Here is a 19,319-nt window from a genome sequence, read left to right as displayed (position 1 = left end):
TAATGTAGAATGGCAAGGGGATGAATATTGTAGTCATTCATCTCTGTTGAATTGTACACTAATTATCTTCTTGGCCAAACTGAATGGATAAATGATTTCATAATGTTTTTCCCAAAACACCTTTTCTTAGTAAAATACCTCCTTCATGCTGCTGATTCACTGGATGCAGAAGCAGACGATGGGTTTATTTTGTACATGTGGAAGGAGAGTCACTCCAATGTGATTTGTAATTTTCTGCTTTGTGCCTGGCGTTTGTTGCTACGAAGCTAACTGGACTGGTACGTTGATAGTCTTTCCAAGAGCAGATGGTTGTTCATATTAAACTCTCTGGTTTAAAATAGTATTTAAAAATTGCATTTGAGTTCTGGAAAAATCTCCTTTTTGTATTCATTGAATTTTGGATTAGTGAAATACTGTGAAAGTAGCTCATTGCCCGGTTGTTTCATGCAGATCTTGTAGTTAGGAGTTCAGGTGTACCTCTTGAAAATTCAACTTGCTTTAAAATTGGAGTTCTAAAAAGCTGCTGTCTCATGTCAGTTCTTGAAACTAATGCCTCTTCAACACCATTTCTGCCTCATTACGAATTGAATGGTTAAAGAGTCTTTTAGCAGTGTGTGATCGACACAGGTGAGGTTTGACTGTAATCTCCCAATAGTCAACCCGTAAGGATTTGGTCCCAGCTCCAGAGTGAGCTGAGATTTGCTGCCTGTTGTTACTGGAAAACAAATGGAGATTTGCTATTGCACTGACTTAGTTTCTTGAGGGAGGGAGGAAGTTTGTCATTTTGCTTACTGTTCTATTAGCAAAATTGCTTCCCGTTTCTTCATATCGTGCTTGGCAATGGGATTGATAATTAGTCAGCGATGCACGTGGAAAAGAGATCTTACAGAGTGAAACAGGCGCTGCGGTGCCAGTGCTGAGAACGCGTACTGTTAGCCAGCCCTTTCTGAGCAGGTTTTGTCCTGATTTTCTTCCTGTGCTGGTTCCCAAAGGACTGTGTTTGAGCAGCTGTCTGCAGAGCTCATTTTTCTCCGAGCTTTAGAAGACAGGTTGATTTGGTGTGTTTGTGTGGTTGTAATCTTGTTCTGTCATTACCTATTTACTCCTTATTATGGCTTTTTGAGCAGATACTCCCCAGCCTCTGTGTTTATCTTTCTCCCTATGTGTATTTCAATAAAAATACCATTATTTGAAATCATTGACACTGCTGGTTAAAGATACTGAATTCCATCATCTATTGTCCTGTAAAATGATCCATTAAAGATAAAACTGCAGACACTTGATAAAGGTTCTTTCCTAGGAACAAGGAGCTCTCTGATCCATGTGCGATCTTATCTCCAGAGCAGGGTTTTGCATTCTTGATGTAAAGGAGCCACAACAGAAGGGGACGGACGAGGGAGGCCAGAGATGTTAATTTCCAATGGTGATCTTGAGGAGGGGAACTGGATGCTTACAACAATTTTACTGTGGGGTAACCTCAGATATTGACAAAGAGGAGGAGAGTTGATTTCTGTCTTTTAACAAACTGAGAGGGAGAGTGGGATGGAGAGAGGTTGAACATGGAGGAAAGTAAAGGTGAGAAAAAGAGAGCTGAGCATGAAAGGCAGGGAGATGACAGTGCTGTTCATGGAGCAATCCATTCTTCTTGTTGAAATGCCTTTTCTTTTTGGTGATATATATATATATATATATTAGTTTTCTTTCATACAGGCTGCAAAACAGCTTAAACATATTGTGGAAAACCCCTGCTTTTGTTGCTGTGAGCTTTAATTTGACACTGCTAGGAGATGTAATATTCTAAGTGTTTTACCTTGCAGAAATACTTGGCCTTAGGAGCAGGATGCAAACGTTGCAAATGAGGGACTACCCTGTATGTAGTGGTGGTTCTTAATGGTTTCTATTGGGTGATAAATATTCTTGATAGACTAAGGGGTTTTCTTTGGAGGCATTGCTGCTGTCATGTGGGCTAAAGATGTTGAAGGTCAGGGTTCAGATTATGCATTTATGGACACACTTTGTCTTGCAGAGATTGAAATAATAGTTTTTTGTTCTGGCTGTCATGACTGAGAGTAGGTTGGCATTTGAATCTTCAAAGGGTCAGTATTCCTGGCACAGATAAATCTGCTTTGAAGACAGATAACTAACCCCCAGCCTGACACATGGTCATAGGCATTTTAAATGCACTGTTCTGTTTTGGTTTCTGTTCCTTATTTCAGTAATTATAGCATGTTAAACTATGTGGGGCTTGTTTGGCCAGACCTTGTGCAGACACTGTGAAATTAACTTTCTTACTTTCTCACATGAGTCGGACTGAAGTGACATTTCCAAAGCCTTGTGGTTGAACCTCCTGCCCATGGTGCCCAGTCTCCAGTCGAGAGTGGGTGCATGAGGTTTAGTAGTCTAATCACTGCTTAATTGCTCTGTGTTGGTGCGAGGAGAGACTGACGTGTAATGAGGTGGGGAGGCAAGGTGGTGTAACTATCAGAAATTCTCCGTGTGTGTGTGTCACTGTAGCAAGAAAAGGTCTTGGAAGCTTTTGGAGGAGGTTGAACTAAGGGACGGGACGTCTGGTCCTCTGCCAGAGCTAGTGATAGCTTCAGGAGAGAACAGCTCGTCTTAGAGGGAGGAAACCTGCGGCCAGGGCGTGAGCAGGCTGAGGACTGCCTTTGTTACGGGTAAAGTTTTTAATAGCATTCAGTGGCCAAGAAGATGGCAAAATTGCATTGCACCCCCTTTGAAGAAGCAGCGGTGAGGACAGAATCTGAGCTAGACTGGAAAGTCCCTGAAGAGCACTTGATGCTGGAAGCTGCCGCTGCTGTGGTGAACTCCCTGTTAACCATCCCTTAATGGCTTCTGAACTGGTCCTTGTATCCCAGGATGGTCCGTCTGCTCTTTTTTACTGCCACACTCGTTTAATTCTTAACTTGCAAGACATTTGCTTATTTATTTTCATTGTTCCTGATAATAATTCTAAGCCATTAGAGGGGAAAATTGTATTCAGAAATGCTGTTTCACACTTTATTTGTTTGATGATTTAGAGCGATAGAAAATAGCACATTTGCTGGCTTTTATAGTCTGATAATTATCCGTATCCATCAAGCCATTCCAGGGGAATAAACAAAACACCAAGAAAATTACGCTATTAATGACATCCTTTATGGCAAATAGGAAGGATCTTTCTTTTGTGTTAAGGATAAAAAGGGGACTGTCCAGTTAAACTTAAGTTAACGAAGGCAAACTACCACTGTAGGGGTATGATTGTCTAACATGTGTAGCTTTGGGGCAAATACCTTGTGGACCTGTGACCCTGGTGCCTGGTAATTACAACAGCTTTGCAGGATATTCAAGAAATCAAGAAATTACATGGAAGTAAAGATCAGAAATGCTGGAATTATGTTTCATGAAACAAATTTGGAAGATGAAAGTCTTTCATGTAGAACAGTAAGTTCCGTATTTGTAGAAGTGATACTTAATCTATTTCAGAGACCTTCTCCTGTTTTGGTAGAAAGAGTAGAAAAATGTAATTTAAAAGGATCAGTATATTACTTTCAGATTGTTGACTCTGGGGTAAGATGACATTTTGAGTCATATAGCTTTAACTTTTTCTTGTCTTGAAATTTTATTTTTTTTCCCATTCTGTAAATCTCGTGTTCCCTGGCAGCGCAGCAGGACATTATTCATGCTGTAATCCGGCAGAATGCTGAGTGGCAGGTTTTCAGGTTAAGCTTGGCCCTTTGTCTTGGTCAGTCACTGCAAGGCTGACCCTTGGAAGTACGTACTTAAAAAATCAGTCACTTGGTTTGTTTGCAAGCCCAGTTTCTTGGAAGCTCGATATATCTTAACACAGTTGCTGGTTTAGCACTATGTACGTAGACTTCGCTTTCGTTGGGGAACCGGGTTGAACCCAAAGGGACAGATTTGGCACCTGAAGCAGTGGCTCAAGGTCAGCGTTTTCAGCACTGTTGTGCTTTCTGTTGGCTGTTGCAGATGCTTTCTCTGAAGCAGAAGTAGTCTATAAAAAAATGGTTCTTAAATGTTTTAACAGCCCTTATGCTACCACCATTGTTTCCCTTTACTTTGGCTTGTTTGGGGTGATGGAAAATCCTTGCTCCATCTTTGCTGTGGTTAAAAGGGCGTGTCAGCTTGCGGCTGGGTCGAAGCTAATCCTGCTCTGTACTAATTGAGTCTTGCTCAGGCAGAGAGATGTGATGAAACTGCTTCTGTCAACGTGGGTGAAGGGCTGGGAAGTTCCGAGTCTGGTAGTCTTGACCCAGCTCAATTTGTGGAAACTGTAGTTTATTTTGGCCAATTGATACAAAAGTGGTATTTTGCTTGTTTGAGGTTTTTTTCATCTCCTTTTCCTTGTCTTCATGGAGTGTATTTGTGCTATGATCTCAATGGGACAGAGAAGGGAAGTAATTTAACATTTTGATTTGTCTTGTTTGTTTGCCTGCTTTTTTAAAAGATTTTGATAGGGTGGAGCGGGTTGGTTGTTTTTTGGTTTGTTTGTGTTGTGTTTTTTTTCTAGAGGAAACCTACTATGTTTATTATTTGGGCTGGGGTGCTAAAGGAAAATAACCATACTATTTGGTGGGTTAAAAAAATCTTGAAGTATTCAAGGTCATGCATATAGAAAAGGCAATTACTGGATGTGCTTTGCCATGCATAATCTTGTCAGTTGTCCCTGGAATTAAAGATGTTTTTGCCGTTGATCTAAGCCCCAGCCTGTGGGTGCAGGAGGGATAGTAACAAATCGTACTGAATGACAGCATTTTGTCAGTTCCCTCTGTCAAGGATTTTTGTCCCCCACAAGTGCCTGGCCATTTTTCATAGTGAAAGCAGGAGGATGGTACCATAAGGTCGTACACAAAAGCCAGCCCTTCATGGATGTTTATGTGCTCAGTAACAGTACTCCTTTGATTGCAGCAATTTTTAATCTTTCCGTGTCGCCTCCATTGTTATTCTGCCTTGTAATCAATCATTTTCTGTCTAGGTTGAGCTAGCTAGCTCAATCTGTGCGATACTTGCCGAAGCCTTCTGTTGCTGATTTTAAATAGCAGTCCAAATTCTTTCTTTATTGCCTATCTTTATGTAAATCAGTCAGATTTGTGAGTGTAACTTAAAGCAGAATTTGACCTACTTCTCATTCTCTTCTGTAGTTAATTTTTTTAATTCCTCAGAATAGATGTATAAGGTTGTATAGGCTTTGCTTCCTAAAAGACCGGCTCAAACACAAAAGTTAATTTCTAAAATTGGAGTCAGCTATTGCCAGGAGGCTGTTCTGTGGTAGAGTATTCTGATTTGTATATTATTACACATAGTTCTTTTTTATAAGCTGGAAATTCCTCCTCTCTCGCTGGTTTCTATCCAAGCAAGTCCTTTTTCTTTGTCTCTCCATGGACCGTTTTCTCCAAAGCTCAGCTTGGCTTTTTGCAGTCTGCAGTTTCAGATAACACAATAACCATGTTCCAATGTATTAAACTTTTAACATCCTCAAGATTCAATTAATCTTATCTTTACAACTCCCAATTACAGGCACTAATTAAGTGAAGGTTGCATTGTAGACTGGGGATATTACATTAATCATTGGCAGCCTTGTAGCCATAAATTAGTTCTTTCCCAATCCTTCAGCATTTTTCCCAGAAGGAATGGAATGTCTCATTTCCCTGTTTTAAGGGCCATTAATCCCACAAAGGAGCTTTGGATCAGGATTAGTTTTATCACATTTATGTAAGTGATGAATGGTCTTTGTAAAATGAAAGCTACTAGCTTTGTCCCAGGCAAATGAAATTGAATTGTTTTATAATTATGCAGTTTAAGGCACTGTCAAACTTTGGTCGGAGGATGTTGGGAGTCCATTGCTGCATTTATTATTTTACAAGATTAGGTACTACATAGTGTTTTCCCTTGGATTTTTTTTTTTAAGCCATCAGTTTAAATCGGCTTAATGTCTACGTCTTGAAGCATCCTATGTATGATTTCTGTCCTTTGTTATCCTTTCTAGCCTGCCAGACCACAATAGGTAAATACTGGTTTTGTACGAAAGCAATATGGGATATGACTTCTATCTATTTCTCCTTACATTGTTGATAAACTTTAGACTTGAAAATTCAGAAGCTGAGCAAGGGGACTGGCTCAAAGTCCTCTAAAATCAAGTGCATTTTGAGAGATCCTATCATAAGTAGAGCAATACCGTTTACCTGTTGCAGAGATCACATGGTTGCCTGCTACAATATCCTGTTTTCAGTTTGTAATAATGAGACGTGATGGTTTGACATCTTTATTGGAAATAACAAAAATAATGCATTTTTTATTATTCACGCTGAACAAAAGTTATAGCTGGCAATAAATGTCATTCTCACAAATGTAAATTTTCAAAATTCTGTAAAAAAAATAAATGGTGTGAGAGCCACACTTAATTTGGCGCTGTATGTAAACGATATAATTTACAAAATTCCATTGACTTTATTATGTGTGTCATCATGTTAAATGTGTTTTAAGTGTATCATGGTATTTAGTACCCTCGGTATAACCTGAGTGCATAACATCTTGGTTGCCTGATTTTGGTTCTGTGACTATTGAGGTAGTTTAACTTCAAAGCAGTAAGCTAACAACAACTTTTGGGAGGAAAACCAACAGATTCAAACTTTCCTGATTTTTGTAAATAATCGTTGCACATGGCACTTTCTGCAACTATTAGAAATGCTTTTGCAGGTTTTTTTCAAGTTGTTCTTAACTTCTTCCTTACGCGAATGCACACTGAAGTGTCCACATTGCCTGTAAGAAAACAGAAATTTCTTGTTCTTAACTGTCTGCAGCGGGCTGAGCGCATGTGCAGTGGCTGTGAGTGTTCCACACGCAGAAGAGCTTGGAAGGCCCCTGAGTGATGGAAGTGGATGGTCTGCATTTTTCCATAGCCTAGTGCATCATCTTTTCGCATGGCAGTGTTGGTTTAGAAGAACTCTTGTCGCTGTTTTCCAATGATCACAGGAGAATATTGCCATTAGGCTTGTGTGTGATTTTAGGCAGCTGATCATTTTTCCAGAGTTACGTTCAGTGCTTTGCACTTGTGGGGAAATCCCCCCCTCCATGTTACAAATTCTTTTGTGCTCTTTTTACTCCTAATCTAACAAAACTGTATTTACAAAAGTCTACAGTTGTTACCTATACCATATGTTTTTATTTCTCAAAGACCCTGCTATTTCATTTTCACATCATCAAGAAAATTATCAAAGAGTTTAATTCTGTTATTTCACATCAGACAATACCATCCAGCGTAGATAGGATTGACTGCTTCAGCCTTTGTGAAGAATATTTACTTTCTTGAATAAAATGAAACAGTTTTCTTTGAAAAAGTTTATCTTAACGTGCTCTAAATATGCTGGTGCACACAGACCCTCCTTCACACCTTTTCAGCCCATCCAAAATGTCTTGCGTGTTAATCGTTAACACAGCCTCATGTGTTTATTTTGCAGATACCTTTCCAGCAGAAAACCAGCTTGCTGTTCCCTAGACCAACTTATTTCTGTTTTTTCCCACGCTGTATCATCACTGTGTCTTCTCAGTTTTCCTTCTACCTTGTGAAGTCTTGTGGAGCCGTTTAAAAAAATTGCAGGAAAATTACACACATAATATATCTAAGCATTTTTATTAAAATACTGGCGTTCTCCCATGTATTACGTGTTACTAATACCTTCCAGACTTAGAAAATTCTTGTATTTCCAGACGGTGATTGTAAATGTGATGTGCTCTAAGTTATAACCACACTTGTTTCTAGCCTTTTTCTTTCACTGTTTTTACATTATACAGTGATTTTAATTCTTTCTGTTCTTCTGTGTTAACTTTCTTCTAGGTATGCCATACCTCCAGAACATGGCAAGAGATTGGAACGCCTGGCGAAAGGTAAGCTTTACTTCCTCCTGTGTTTGGACAAACGTGTGGGTGTGTTGTTGGTGAAAACTGAATTATCCCAGCAGAGAATCCTACCCTTGAGTTTTAAATAGATTGATAAAGAATTGATGTTGAACTGGCTGCTATGATTTGCTCTTGCAAGAGCTGCTTGATGAACTCGCTGCACTGGTATAATATCTTCAGAATCAGGAAAACTGTCAATGAATTTTCCTACTAGTGCAGCTCTTTCTCAAAGTCTTCATTTTCTGACACACCGTGACCATAACTAAAATTCATAGGACAAACCCCTTGAATTCTGAGGCATTGAGACCAGACGCTTCCATGTCTGGGAAATGGGTTTAATTAGACACCCATCATTCATCTCCATGTGTAATATGAGGTTTGTCATGGTGAGGTGAGAACTGTTGCTCCCATTGTGTGGGGTGCAGCCCTGGGGGCTCTTTCCGATATACACACACACACGCACACTCCCAACCCATTCTGCAGGGAGAAAGGGTGGTAGGAACTGTTCTTCCTCCTGGATTACAAATGTTACGTACTCAGTATTAGCATTGGTTACTTTCAGTCTTAAATAGGAAAGCGCTTACAAATTCATCAACAGTGTTTGTGGAGAATAGCTAGTGGAGTTCTCGCTTCACTCCATAGTGATGCTTTATTTGGTTACTTTCCTTTTTATTCCAGCCTCATCCTCCTTTATCTTTTCAATACAAGAAAGGCTATCTGGGGGTGAGGGGAAAGGGAGAATAAAGCGGGGAAAAAAGCAGGGCTAGCGTGAGCTGTGGTGAGCTGCCACCCCTTCGCAGGCTGTGTGTATGTGTTTGGCTGAACCAGGCGCAGCCTCAGCTGCCGTGAGCCCACCTTGGGTTTGGGATCTTGCCCAGCTGCCTGCCAGGGTCACCCTGCCAGCGCCTGCCTACCCCCAGCACAAGCAGCGCAGGCTGCCCTGTCCTGTCCTCGGCATTCCTGCTGGTTTTCAGTTGGTAGTGCTGGCAGCTTCAGGAAAGATGTCTGACTGCAGAAGTATATATTTTTTTAATTTGTTGATGTTGTGTTTGGGTTTTTTTTTGTTGCTATTTTTGTTCACTTGCAAATGTTCTAGGCGCTTCTCAGCTAAAAAAAGCTCCTGTCCTGGAATAATGAACTCAAAATCTACATGTTCCATCTTCAGTGAGGCATATTTTAATGATTTAAATCTGTTGTTGAAGTTAGTGCAGCAGAAACAGGCAGGAAAATCTGGAAGACACTGTTCTGATGCAAAATAAAAAAAATTACTGATACCGTTTTTCCAGAAAGGAGGCAAATTCATAGTAAAGATACTTCTAGTTGACAGTCTGACATTCTGTTGACTGTTTTGTACTGGAATAGAAAAGGGGAGGGTGCTGGAGGGAGCAACTGGTTGTGTGGAATAAATGCAGAATGAATGGGGATAAGCATCCTGCAGCATGGTAGTGGTGGTTTCCTGTGCACTGAGAGCCACGATCCCTAAATACAAATTATATTGAGAATTACTGCTCAGAGATGTTGCAGTTCAAAGCTACCATCCAGTTTAGTCATTTCCCCGGTTTTATAAAAGTTAATTTCCATCTATTAAGTCAGTAAATCCAGACGACCTGTTCCATGGAATCTGAAATACCACACAGAAGTCTGACATAAGCAATTGCTGTTTGTAACAAATTTTTGCCAATGATCAGGTTTTGAGACACATCGATGGCTGGCAATGTATAAACCGAAAGCAAATTATCAACCACCTAGTCTTTATTTGAGTTTTCTGTTGCTTGGTACCTTTTAGAAGTTGGGATAGGTAATGTTTTGAGACTGCAGTGACACAGTGTTACTGCTTGGGCATTCTCCCTGTCCTGGGCAGTGGTCTATACCCTGAAGAAGTTTACTGTGGAGAAATGAGTGTGCAATTAATATGGAAAATGAATAACTGAGCTGTAAATGGGCACACTGGGAGAGCTGTGGAGCCCATGGGGAGAATGTTAATGTGTTGCCATGTTATTGGTGCTAATCACTTAAAATGTGGTTCTTTATTAGTAGCTTAATGAGAGCCACTTAAACTGTGCATTAAAAAGAGGAACTGCAGAGAGGGATGACAGACTGGGTAGCAGACAGTCATAACTTTAATTGAAATGCTTTTAGTACAAAAATATAAGAAAACCTGGAACCCAGTAATCCTTTTTACTTTCTGAACCCCCTTCCATTATGTCTCATCAATTAGTTTTGTTTCCAAAGCTTGGGTTATTTATTTTCCGAAATGGTGATGTTTTTTAATCCCTATAAACACATAATTTGTTATCAAATCACCCACTTGGAGTGAAACACATGGTCTGGAAGAAAATGGTGTTACATTGGTTGAGCTGACATTTCTGGGAGCAAAGTGCCGGCATCAAGGGGTTTGTTCAGTTTTTGCCACAATTGTAGTGATTATTTGCGGGTTGTTTTAATAGCTCAACATGGATCTTGTAGCTCTGGTAGAATTTTAACACTTAACAGCGCTGAGATGGCGAGTCAGATGGCACTGCCTCTGCCGGGTTTGGTAGTGACCTCTGTGGGCAGTGAGCAAGTGTCTCTCCTTCCGCTGCTTTGTGATGGATGTGTTTTGTTTCCTTTCTTTCTTTTGGTTGAATGTTAACATCTACATGCTTATTTTTTTGGGGTGGTATGTGGAGCGGATCGGTCGGAAATCATAGGAGTTGTATTATTTTCCCAAGGATAATAACAGCAGCCTGTCAGAGCAGGTATAAAAAGGACGTGGCAGTGTTTGGAGCAGGGGGTACATGCTTGTTACTTTTTCCTTGTCCGTATTCAGAACCAGGGTGGCTCAGGGTTTGGGGCATGAACCAAAACTTGAGACAGGCAGCTTCTGTTTTTCATTTGCTAGAGGTCTACTGAGATTTTGGCCAAGATACTTATTTCCAGACACAAAGGACTTAGATGCTAACTCTCAACTTGAATGGAATTTAGACTTATGTGCCTCAATGTGCAGTTTTTTGTCACAAAATTTACGTAGTATTTTAAACAATGAGGGATGTACTAATTACTTGCATCTTCAGTTGTATGCCTATTGTTCTGATCTATATCAAGTATTTAGGCAGGTTTCCACTTTGTCATTTTGTCTCTGCTTAAATAATTGAGTGGATATACTATTCCTATAGTGATTCTCCTCTTGTTAATGTCTCCACAGGATTTTTCCCAGGAAGCTCTCAGGGATGTGATGCTTTCCTCCGTCACAAGATGACCCTAATTTCGCCCTCAATCCTGAAGAAATACGGCATTCCTTTTGACCGGGTACGTACAAAGGATGCATTGAAGACACTGGCAAGTTGTAGAGGTGCACAAAGCACAGCACCCCTCTTTTAAGGAAACAATTCATTGCAAGCTGTTGGGGAGCAATTTGCTTAATTTCTAAATGCATTATTATGTTAAACATATTCTATCGGTTTAAAGCAGGTGGCTGCCTGTAATTGAGGATTTGTGGTTTGGCTAAGACACTTTCTGTGAAGTGCTGCTTTCTCTTCATAAAAGCTTCTGCTAGAACTAACTTTGTCAACTGGGGAGCCTCTCCAGGTAGAGAGGGGCAAACTGCAGTACAGATGCTGTGGCGTATCAATTGGCAGCATAACTCATTGCCAATTCTGGAACACAGACTTTTTTTTCTCCTGGATCTGATATGAACTGGAGTTAGGCATGCTGGGTCTTTGTTGTGTAAGCGTTCGTTCTGCACTAAGCCAGTAAGGATTCATGAATCTCTTAAGTCCTCTTATTTGAAATGAAGGGTCATGTTTATTTGGTATGATCGTTTTAATGTGCTTATTCTTAAAGTCTTCTGGCAAGAAGTAAATCTCCTCAGCCAAGCATGCTTACCACGGATTTAGTATCTGTGCAGAATCAATCAAACAACTACCGCTGCTGTGTGTTACCAGCACACAGAGCCTGTCCTGCCAGGATGCCCTGCCTTTGGATGTGGGAAAAGGCACTGAGTTATAGGTAATGGGACTCAGCTCCAGTGGGAAGTGTCAAAGAATGCCTGGTGTGAACTGATTTCATCCTTCCCTCTTCCCTTTGCATCATCATCTGTAGATATTATGGCCATCTTTCATAAAGTAAGAACTCTCGAGTTCTGATCACTTCTTAATATTTCTTAGGCACGGTTTTGTTAGAGTTAGTCCACCTGAGACAAAGCGTAGCACCTGTTTGATGAGCCTGGTGATTCTTTGAGATGGAAGTAAAAGATCTTGACTTTTTTTATAGCATAAAAACTGAATTCATTCAATTTACTGCTCCAGAGACTGTTTCATTTTTCCTAGTGGAAGGCTATGATGAATGAAATTTGAAGTGTGATCATCTGGCTTGTCAGATGAGCTTGCTGTCAGTGCAGGGGAGACTTGCACGAAGCGATGTGGTACTTATGGTTCAACATCAGTGGCTAGGCTTGGCCTAGTTTGCACGATGGTTGATAATAAATTGTTCATAGAGAGCAACAAACCATTTTTCTTGTAATTCTATCTGTGGAACCTAATTCGCAAGTGTGAAAACATAGGTACCTGCTACACATGGTTGAAAATAATAATGAAAATATCTAATTACAGAATTTGAGTTTTTTGGTAAGGATTTTAACATTACATATTTCAGAAAAGTGGATGTGTGGATTGGAATAGGGGAGGCATCTCCATTTAATGCATAGACAGACCTTTAGAAATTACTTTTGCTAGAGGATAAAAGATGTTCTCTATACCAACCATAATCAGAAAAGAGCACAAAATCTGTAGCCAGTGCAAGCTCTGAAAAATCTGTCTGACCTTATCTTTATTTGCCTAAACCGTAAAATTTTAAAGACTTCTTTTTATGCTGGCTTCTGCTTCAATTATGAGCTGAACACTGTGTCTTGCTACTTCTTGCAGTGTTTTCCTTATGAAGTTTTTTTGACCAGAAGCCATAAGTTGTGCAATAATTGGCTGAACAGAGCCTAAAAGGCATGCACTGCTCATCTAAAGGAGCTGAAGTGATAACGTAAGAAGTCCTTGTTGGTGCGCGCTAGCTGTTGTAAGTGAAGTTTGCTGTGCCATCCCCTGGTGACATGCTGTCATCCAGCAGAATGGAGGAGAATAGGAAATGGGAATTAATTTCTGCCATGTCATTCAAGCAGCGTGTTGGGGCAGTGCTCTTGGGTCTGGTGGAGGTCAGAATGCAAAGGGAATTCTTGCAGGACTTGTAATATTTGTGTGTTGTAGGCGGGCATATTTTTCTCCAGTATAACACGCTGTTATATGTTTGATTTTTTTATCTATCTGAGAAAAGTGGCATCAACTAGTAATTGTTTACTAACCTATTTCTGATCGATAACCAAGCAAGAGGAGCAAAGGAGTTTTTAAAAAGGCAAGAGAGGAAAACTTCCCTTCCAAGCTTATTCCAAGTAATCTTTGCTGAGCTGTACGGTGATAGGGATGGGATACAGAGGGTTTTAAATAAGGAGGTTCCTAATTTATTGCTTGGTAAAGTCTTCACCTGTTTAGCTAGGCTTCCCACTACGAACTGATTTGTGACGTGAAAGCTTTTTGCAGATTGATGTCTGGTGTCTCCTTCATGCTGAGTGTATGTAGAAATCTTAATGCTAAGAATCTGGGGTTTGCCTCCCTGTTTTTTACAGCCCCCCCCCCCCCCCCCCCCCCCCAAAAAAAAAAAAAAAAACCAAAACAACCAAAACCAGTATACAGAAAGGATGATATTAATGTCAAAAATAAACTTTCTTTTTTCAAGCAAGAGGGATTATTAATATGTTACTTAAATATAATTCCTAATCCCAGTTTACAGACTGTGGGGGGAAGTGTGTGTTTTATGATAGGTACTTCCTCCTCCATGGCGCTCCCTGGAAGGATGTTTTTATGTGAAAAGGAGGAGGAGATCTCTCTAGTCTGAGCAGCCTATATCTGAATACCTCCTGTCCTGAAATAGTAGCTTTTGAAGGAGGATCACTACTATTCGGAAACAGTGAACATGTGCCATTTTTCTTTAGAAACAGAGATAGGATCCCTTCATCTAAATTCTTGGCAGATTTCAATGAAGTGAATAGGCACGCATTTATAAATCTCTGTAATGGTATTCTGGGAAAAAAAAAGAAACAGATCAATACTAGGGCTTTTTAATAATTAAAAATGTGTATTTCTGTAATCTCCTATTGATTTCTCCATTTATTCCTCAAGAGCTTGCAGAAGTCAGTAAATTTAGGGCTTTCTCCATGAGTGGCAGTTGGTGCTGGCTTTCCTTCAATAGTTATTACTTTTCTGCATGGCCTATCCATCATCTTGAGTGCTTTCTAATTTATTGTAAGGATAATGTTGACAGCAGTGACATGGAGGACATACACTGTGGGCTTGAAATGAAGACACCAGGATGTAGATTTACGGACAGAAACATAATCTTTCCGTCTTCTGAAGCTAGCAATCTACCACTCTGTTTTGATTTATGGAGGGGTGTGGACAGGAGGATGCTCCGTGGAGCTGGGTACATGCAGGACTTCGACACCTCTTGTCCTGAAATACTGCAGAAGCCTCTTGTATTATCATAATCAGTTTTTATTCTCCCTTTTTTCCATTATTCTGCTGATGTTAATGACATTAGCAAGTTTAGGTGTTAGTCCAGCCAAGTGGGTATGTGTTTTAAGTTCTGCCCGTTTACACTTTCTGTTTGCACCCATCCTTGTGTTTGTAAGTGGAAGTTCTTTGAGATCTCCAGGCTCTGAACTGCTGTGGTGTGAGTTACTGCTGGTGGGAAGGGATCCAGACGGAGCTGCTTGGCATGTGGCTGCTATGAAAGGTCTGTCAGCACTTCTGCGCTGGAAAGACGGGGAAGGTCAAACTTTGCCTCTTTCCTAATCGGTGGAAGGGAGGTGCTGCCGCCTGCTCGCTGGGCTGGAAGGATCGCTCCAAGCACGCTGTGTTGCTGCCAGTTGCTCTTACGATCTGTGCCATACTCTTTTAACACTTAGATTCCTTTTTCCCCCAATGTCTTCTCTGCGTAAGATGTAAAAAGAGGATTTTCTAGAAGCATTGCAGATAGATTGGCCTCTGATTGCAGCTGTAATCTGTGGAGTTTCTAACCCTTGTATTAATAATATCCATAATGCTTATTGTCGTTTTAATTTTGCTTAAGTAGACAAAATGGTGGGCTGTAATTTTTAGGGTGTTTGACTTACAGGTGAACAAATGGGAGAGGAAAATCCAGTTCTCTTGGCTCCACTAACATGCTGGTGGGAGTGTAGGTTTGGACTTAAGGTGAGCGGAAGTGGTCATGATCTGAAGATTTGTTGATCATTTGGAATTTTGCAGTCTGAGACCCTTTTTGTAACAGGAACCTGAATCTAAATAGTTCAGATCTTGTAACCCCTTCCATCCATTGTGCCGTCTTTTTTCCTTCACAGAAATACTTAATATTTCTGCAATTAACCAGAAATCGTTCTAGATTTAGCCAAGAATTGGCAATGACTATTCTACCTGCCCTCCAGTTGAAAGAGAGATTTAACCAGTGATTTATTTTATTTGATTTTTTTTAGGTCTCTGTTTTCAAGCTGCTACATTAACTGATCTGTGGGCTCTCTCTTCCTTTTGGTTTTGGTTTTCAGATCACCCAGGAAGCTGGAGAGTTTATGATTACATTTCCTTATGGCTACCACGCTGGCTTCAATCATGGATTCAACTGTGCCGAGTCTACTAACTTTGCCACTTTGCGATGGATTGACTATGGAAAAATGGCAACCCAAGTAGGTGTCCGTTGGGATGAAGGATTATTTAAAACCACTAGCTCATGAAATACAAGGGAATGAGAGCGGGAGACTTACCCTTAAGAACAAAATGGAAAGTGCCGTTGTTTTGGCAGTGTGCTCTTTCATTGTGCCGTGTTGCTGTTTTATGCCTGTTGATAATTTGTGTCATTTTGAGGGCATAGAAATGACTTTCTCAAATGCTAGGTGTTACGTACACCTTGCAAAGAGGTTGTTTTGAGGCTGGGATTAGTTTTCTGATGCATCCAAACTGCATTTCACAGTGAATAAGGTGACTGATGTAACTGAATACAATTCATTAGGTACACACCGAAGGGGAAGGAATAAGCTGGAAGTACTTTAAGATTTAATAGGACTGTGGTAATAACCTTCTGAAAATATCTGAATTTCTCTAATCTGTGCACTCAGTTAAGTTTGAAGAGGAGAGTCATTCTGAAATGACTTTGTGTGGCTATTTCTCATTAGGGCAGATTTCTTGTACTATTTGTTACTTTTGGCAGTTCTGAAATCAGTGACAGTTTTCACGACAGCACGCATACTGCATTCTCTTGTTTTTAAGTTTGAAGTATAACTGATTCAATAGGATCTGTGAATTTTTAAATCAGCGGTCAGTTCTACACAGTCTTTGGGAAACGGTAAGTGATTACAGAGGGGGGGTAGCACTTGAAAAGTGCCTTAGTTGTTCCTTTCCAGAAAGGCAGATGTAGTCTTCACTCTAGAATAGCACTTCTGATACCTCCTTCACTTAATTTCTTTCTGTCAACTCAGCTTGATTGTAACTTTTGTAATGCATCCTAATGCTTTCTTTTGGACAAAACCAACTCCGTTCCAAATGGACAGCCAGTACATTTGTGTCTGTGTGTGGAACAGTGTAGTGATGTCCATTTTTATTTACAAAGGTTTATATTGGGAGAGTAGCAAAAGGTAGAGGATTACCAAATGGCGTAATGCTTTTCTCAGCTTTGGGATCCTGGGGTCCTGGACAGTGCACTCTAACCCTCCACCTTTATGCTCTGATGCCTTTGGCCACTTTTGAGCCAAGCTGAAACTTTCTATGCAGAATTATATTTGGTTGTGATCTATGTTGTGTGTTGTTCAGCCTGAGTGGATGCTTGGTGACTAATGTGAGTCACTCTTTTTTGCTTCTGGAGGCTAGTGCTGTTCTGGCTCTGCAGGCTTCAAGGGATCTTGTAGAATCACAAAAAAACCCCTGTGCTGTTTCTTTCTATTTTTCCTTTTTGCTAAGTGACTATCATTAACCCAGCTAGAAAAGGAAGATGGTTGTAACCCCACAGGAGCCTTTTTCCTGCTTTTCCCCCTCTTTGTTGTTCTATAGCCTCCCTCAGCAGCTGCAGGCGGGCAGTCTTTGACTATCCAATGGCACAATAATTAGTGTCGGAGAAGCTCATCCCATGGAAAGCAAGCTCAGCCGATCAGGTTCCTGAAATGTGAAGTGTCTGTCTTGTTTATTTTTTTTCAGCAATGTTCAGCCAATAGTTTCAAGGACTCTGCTGTTAGCCAATAAATTTGGTATTGGAGCTCTCTCTTTTTTTAAAATAAACAGATTTTATTACTTCATTTCTGAAATTACAGGGGTGTAAAAAAATCTTGTTAGGTATGCTAGGGGCTGTGCCATGAAATATAAAAATGAAATATGCCATAAAATGTGCCATAATACACAAACTTGCAGTGCCGGTGTGGTAACATCTCTAAATTTCTAGTGATGGCAACTGAAATTACTCTCACAACAGAGAAATCCTCATGCTGAAAAGTTTCATATTTGGCTTCTCTGTCTCCCACCACTGTTCAAGTGGCGAACTCTACAGTGGTGCTTGTAATCTCTTCATATCCCATCAGGTCCATAGGTGAGACCCCATGGTAGCAATCGAGGCTCCAGGGCCAGGTAGAGGCTGGGGTGGGAGTTGTACATTTGCATTTGTTCTGGAGTTAAAGGGATGGTAAGAAAAACCTAGAACCGTAAGAGTCCTCAGTCAGTGTTCAGTGTCTTAACCTCAAAAATAGCCAAGCAAACTTGGTTTGAAAATTTTTTAAAAATCGTGTTTGTCTGCTGTGACCTTGTATACCAGGTTTATCTGTAGCAAATGGTCATGGTATTACACCCCAGAAAATGGGGTTTATCATGGAAATTCTGACAGACCCTTAACTACAGCAGTGCCAGCAGGCACCGCTCTAATATTAAAAGCAATTTTGGGTTCAGCCATGTGTTCACAAACAAGTGACATTTGGGAAGTGCAGTTTTAGATTGAGCCTCCATGCTTACATTGTTAAGCAGCGTAGCGTGAAATTACTGAACAAGCAGCACAGAGAGCTCTGAGCAAATCTAGGGAGAGGAAGTTGAAGTGTGGAAGGAGACGCCCAATTTATTTCCATTGCACTCAGTGGCACTTGTCTGTTCAGAGATTTCCATTTAATATTGCCTAAACCAGGCACTGCATACATGTTAATTAACCCTTTGATACCTTACTATCAGATTCCAGATGAGGTATGAATGCTGTTACGCTGTAAGGGCAAAAGGTGTGTTTAAATCTCATTTTAAGTTAAACAGGGACTTAATGAAGTATCGGCTGACTGTGTACACTTGAGCCGCCTGCACGTTTGTGGAGAGAGAATTTGTGGAGAGACACATACTCTGGAGGGTGTGATTTTTGGTTTAACTACTGCAGGTTTAGTAAATGTAAGAAACAGCTATATTGATTTCTGTGCTCTCAGGCACAATTAAATTATCCTTGCCCACATCCAGGCAGGTTTTTGTTTTTACTTGTCATACATTCTGTTGTGAAGTTCCTGGAAACTCTTGGCTGGGCAGCACTCTGCCGGCCCACGCTCCTGCTGCAGTGGAAGCTGATTCTCCTTTCCTCAGGTTAGCAATACCTTGTCCTACCAGTACTCATGAGGTCAGGGACAAGGTAAGGTTCAAAATTAGTCAGCTGTAATGTTCTCCTGGACGTTATCCTGGGGATGAAATCTGGATTCTGCTCTACTGAGAGCGATAGATGTCGATGGCATAGCGTAAGAGAGCACTCACACAGGAAGGTAATGGCTCACCTCAGAGAAACAGACAGAGCTGTGCTAATTACCTGCCAGATGGATGAAATGTTCTGCTAACCACAGCAGAACCTGCCTAGGCTGTAAAAAATACATAATAACTAGGTGAAGTCTAAAGATCAGCTTCTTTAGACACTAGTTCTGCTCTAATTGTAGAACAAGCATCAGCATTAGCCCAAAAAAAAAAAAAAAAAAAGGCAAGGGCTGCAGAGTTGTGTAGGAAACTGATAGTGGGTAAATACACTTGTGTCTGTGTAACCTTGTAACCAGGATGGTTACAAGTTACTAAACCAAGTGGAAATTGGTTTAGTCAATACCCAAGTGAATAAACTAGCTGTCCTGTGCAGTTCAAAGCTTTTTGAAAACCTAGGGAGAGGTTTTGGAGTCTTTCAGAACTGCTTAGAAGTTGGTGCTGTATCCCTGGAGACATTCAAGGTCAGGCTGGACCAGGCTCTGGGCAACCTGGTGTGGTTGCAGATGTCCCTGCTCATGGCAGGGGGGTTGGACTGGATGACCTTTAAAGGTCCTTTCCCATCCAAACTATGCTGATTCTATGACTCTG

General features: G+C 40.6%; 1 protein-coding gene across 3 annotated transcripts in view; it reads left to right on the top strand.

The window, feature by feature from the left end:
* Window positions 1–19,319, top strand: part of KDM4B (lysine demethylase 4B) — a 93,321-nt gene that overhangs the window by 28,698 nt on the left and 45,304 nt on the right. For all 3 annotated transcript variants that reach the window (XM_040591485.1, XM_040591484.1, XM_040591483.1), the window contains exons 6-8: window positions 7,853–7,902; window positions 11,099–11,202; window positions 15,533–15,670. In XM_040591485.1, the coding sequence (XP_040447419.1) occupies window positions 7,853–7,902; window positions 11,099–11,202; window positions 15,533–15,670 (292 nt within the window). The remainder of the gene's footprint in view (window positions 1–7,852; window positions 7,903–11,098; window positions 11,203–15,532; window positions 15,671–19,319) is intronic.

Source organism: Falco naumanni, chromosome 4 (genome assembly GCF_017639655.2).
Source record: "Falco naumanni isolate bFalNau1 chromosome 4, bFalNau1.pat, whole genome shotgun sequence".
NCBI lineage: Eukaryota > Metazoa > Chordata > Aves > Falconiformes > Falconidae > Falco > Falco naumanni.
This window is presented reverse-complemented; position numbering and strand designations above follow the sequence as displayed.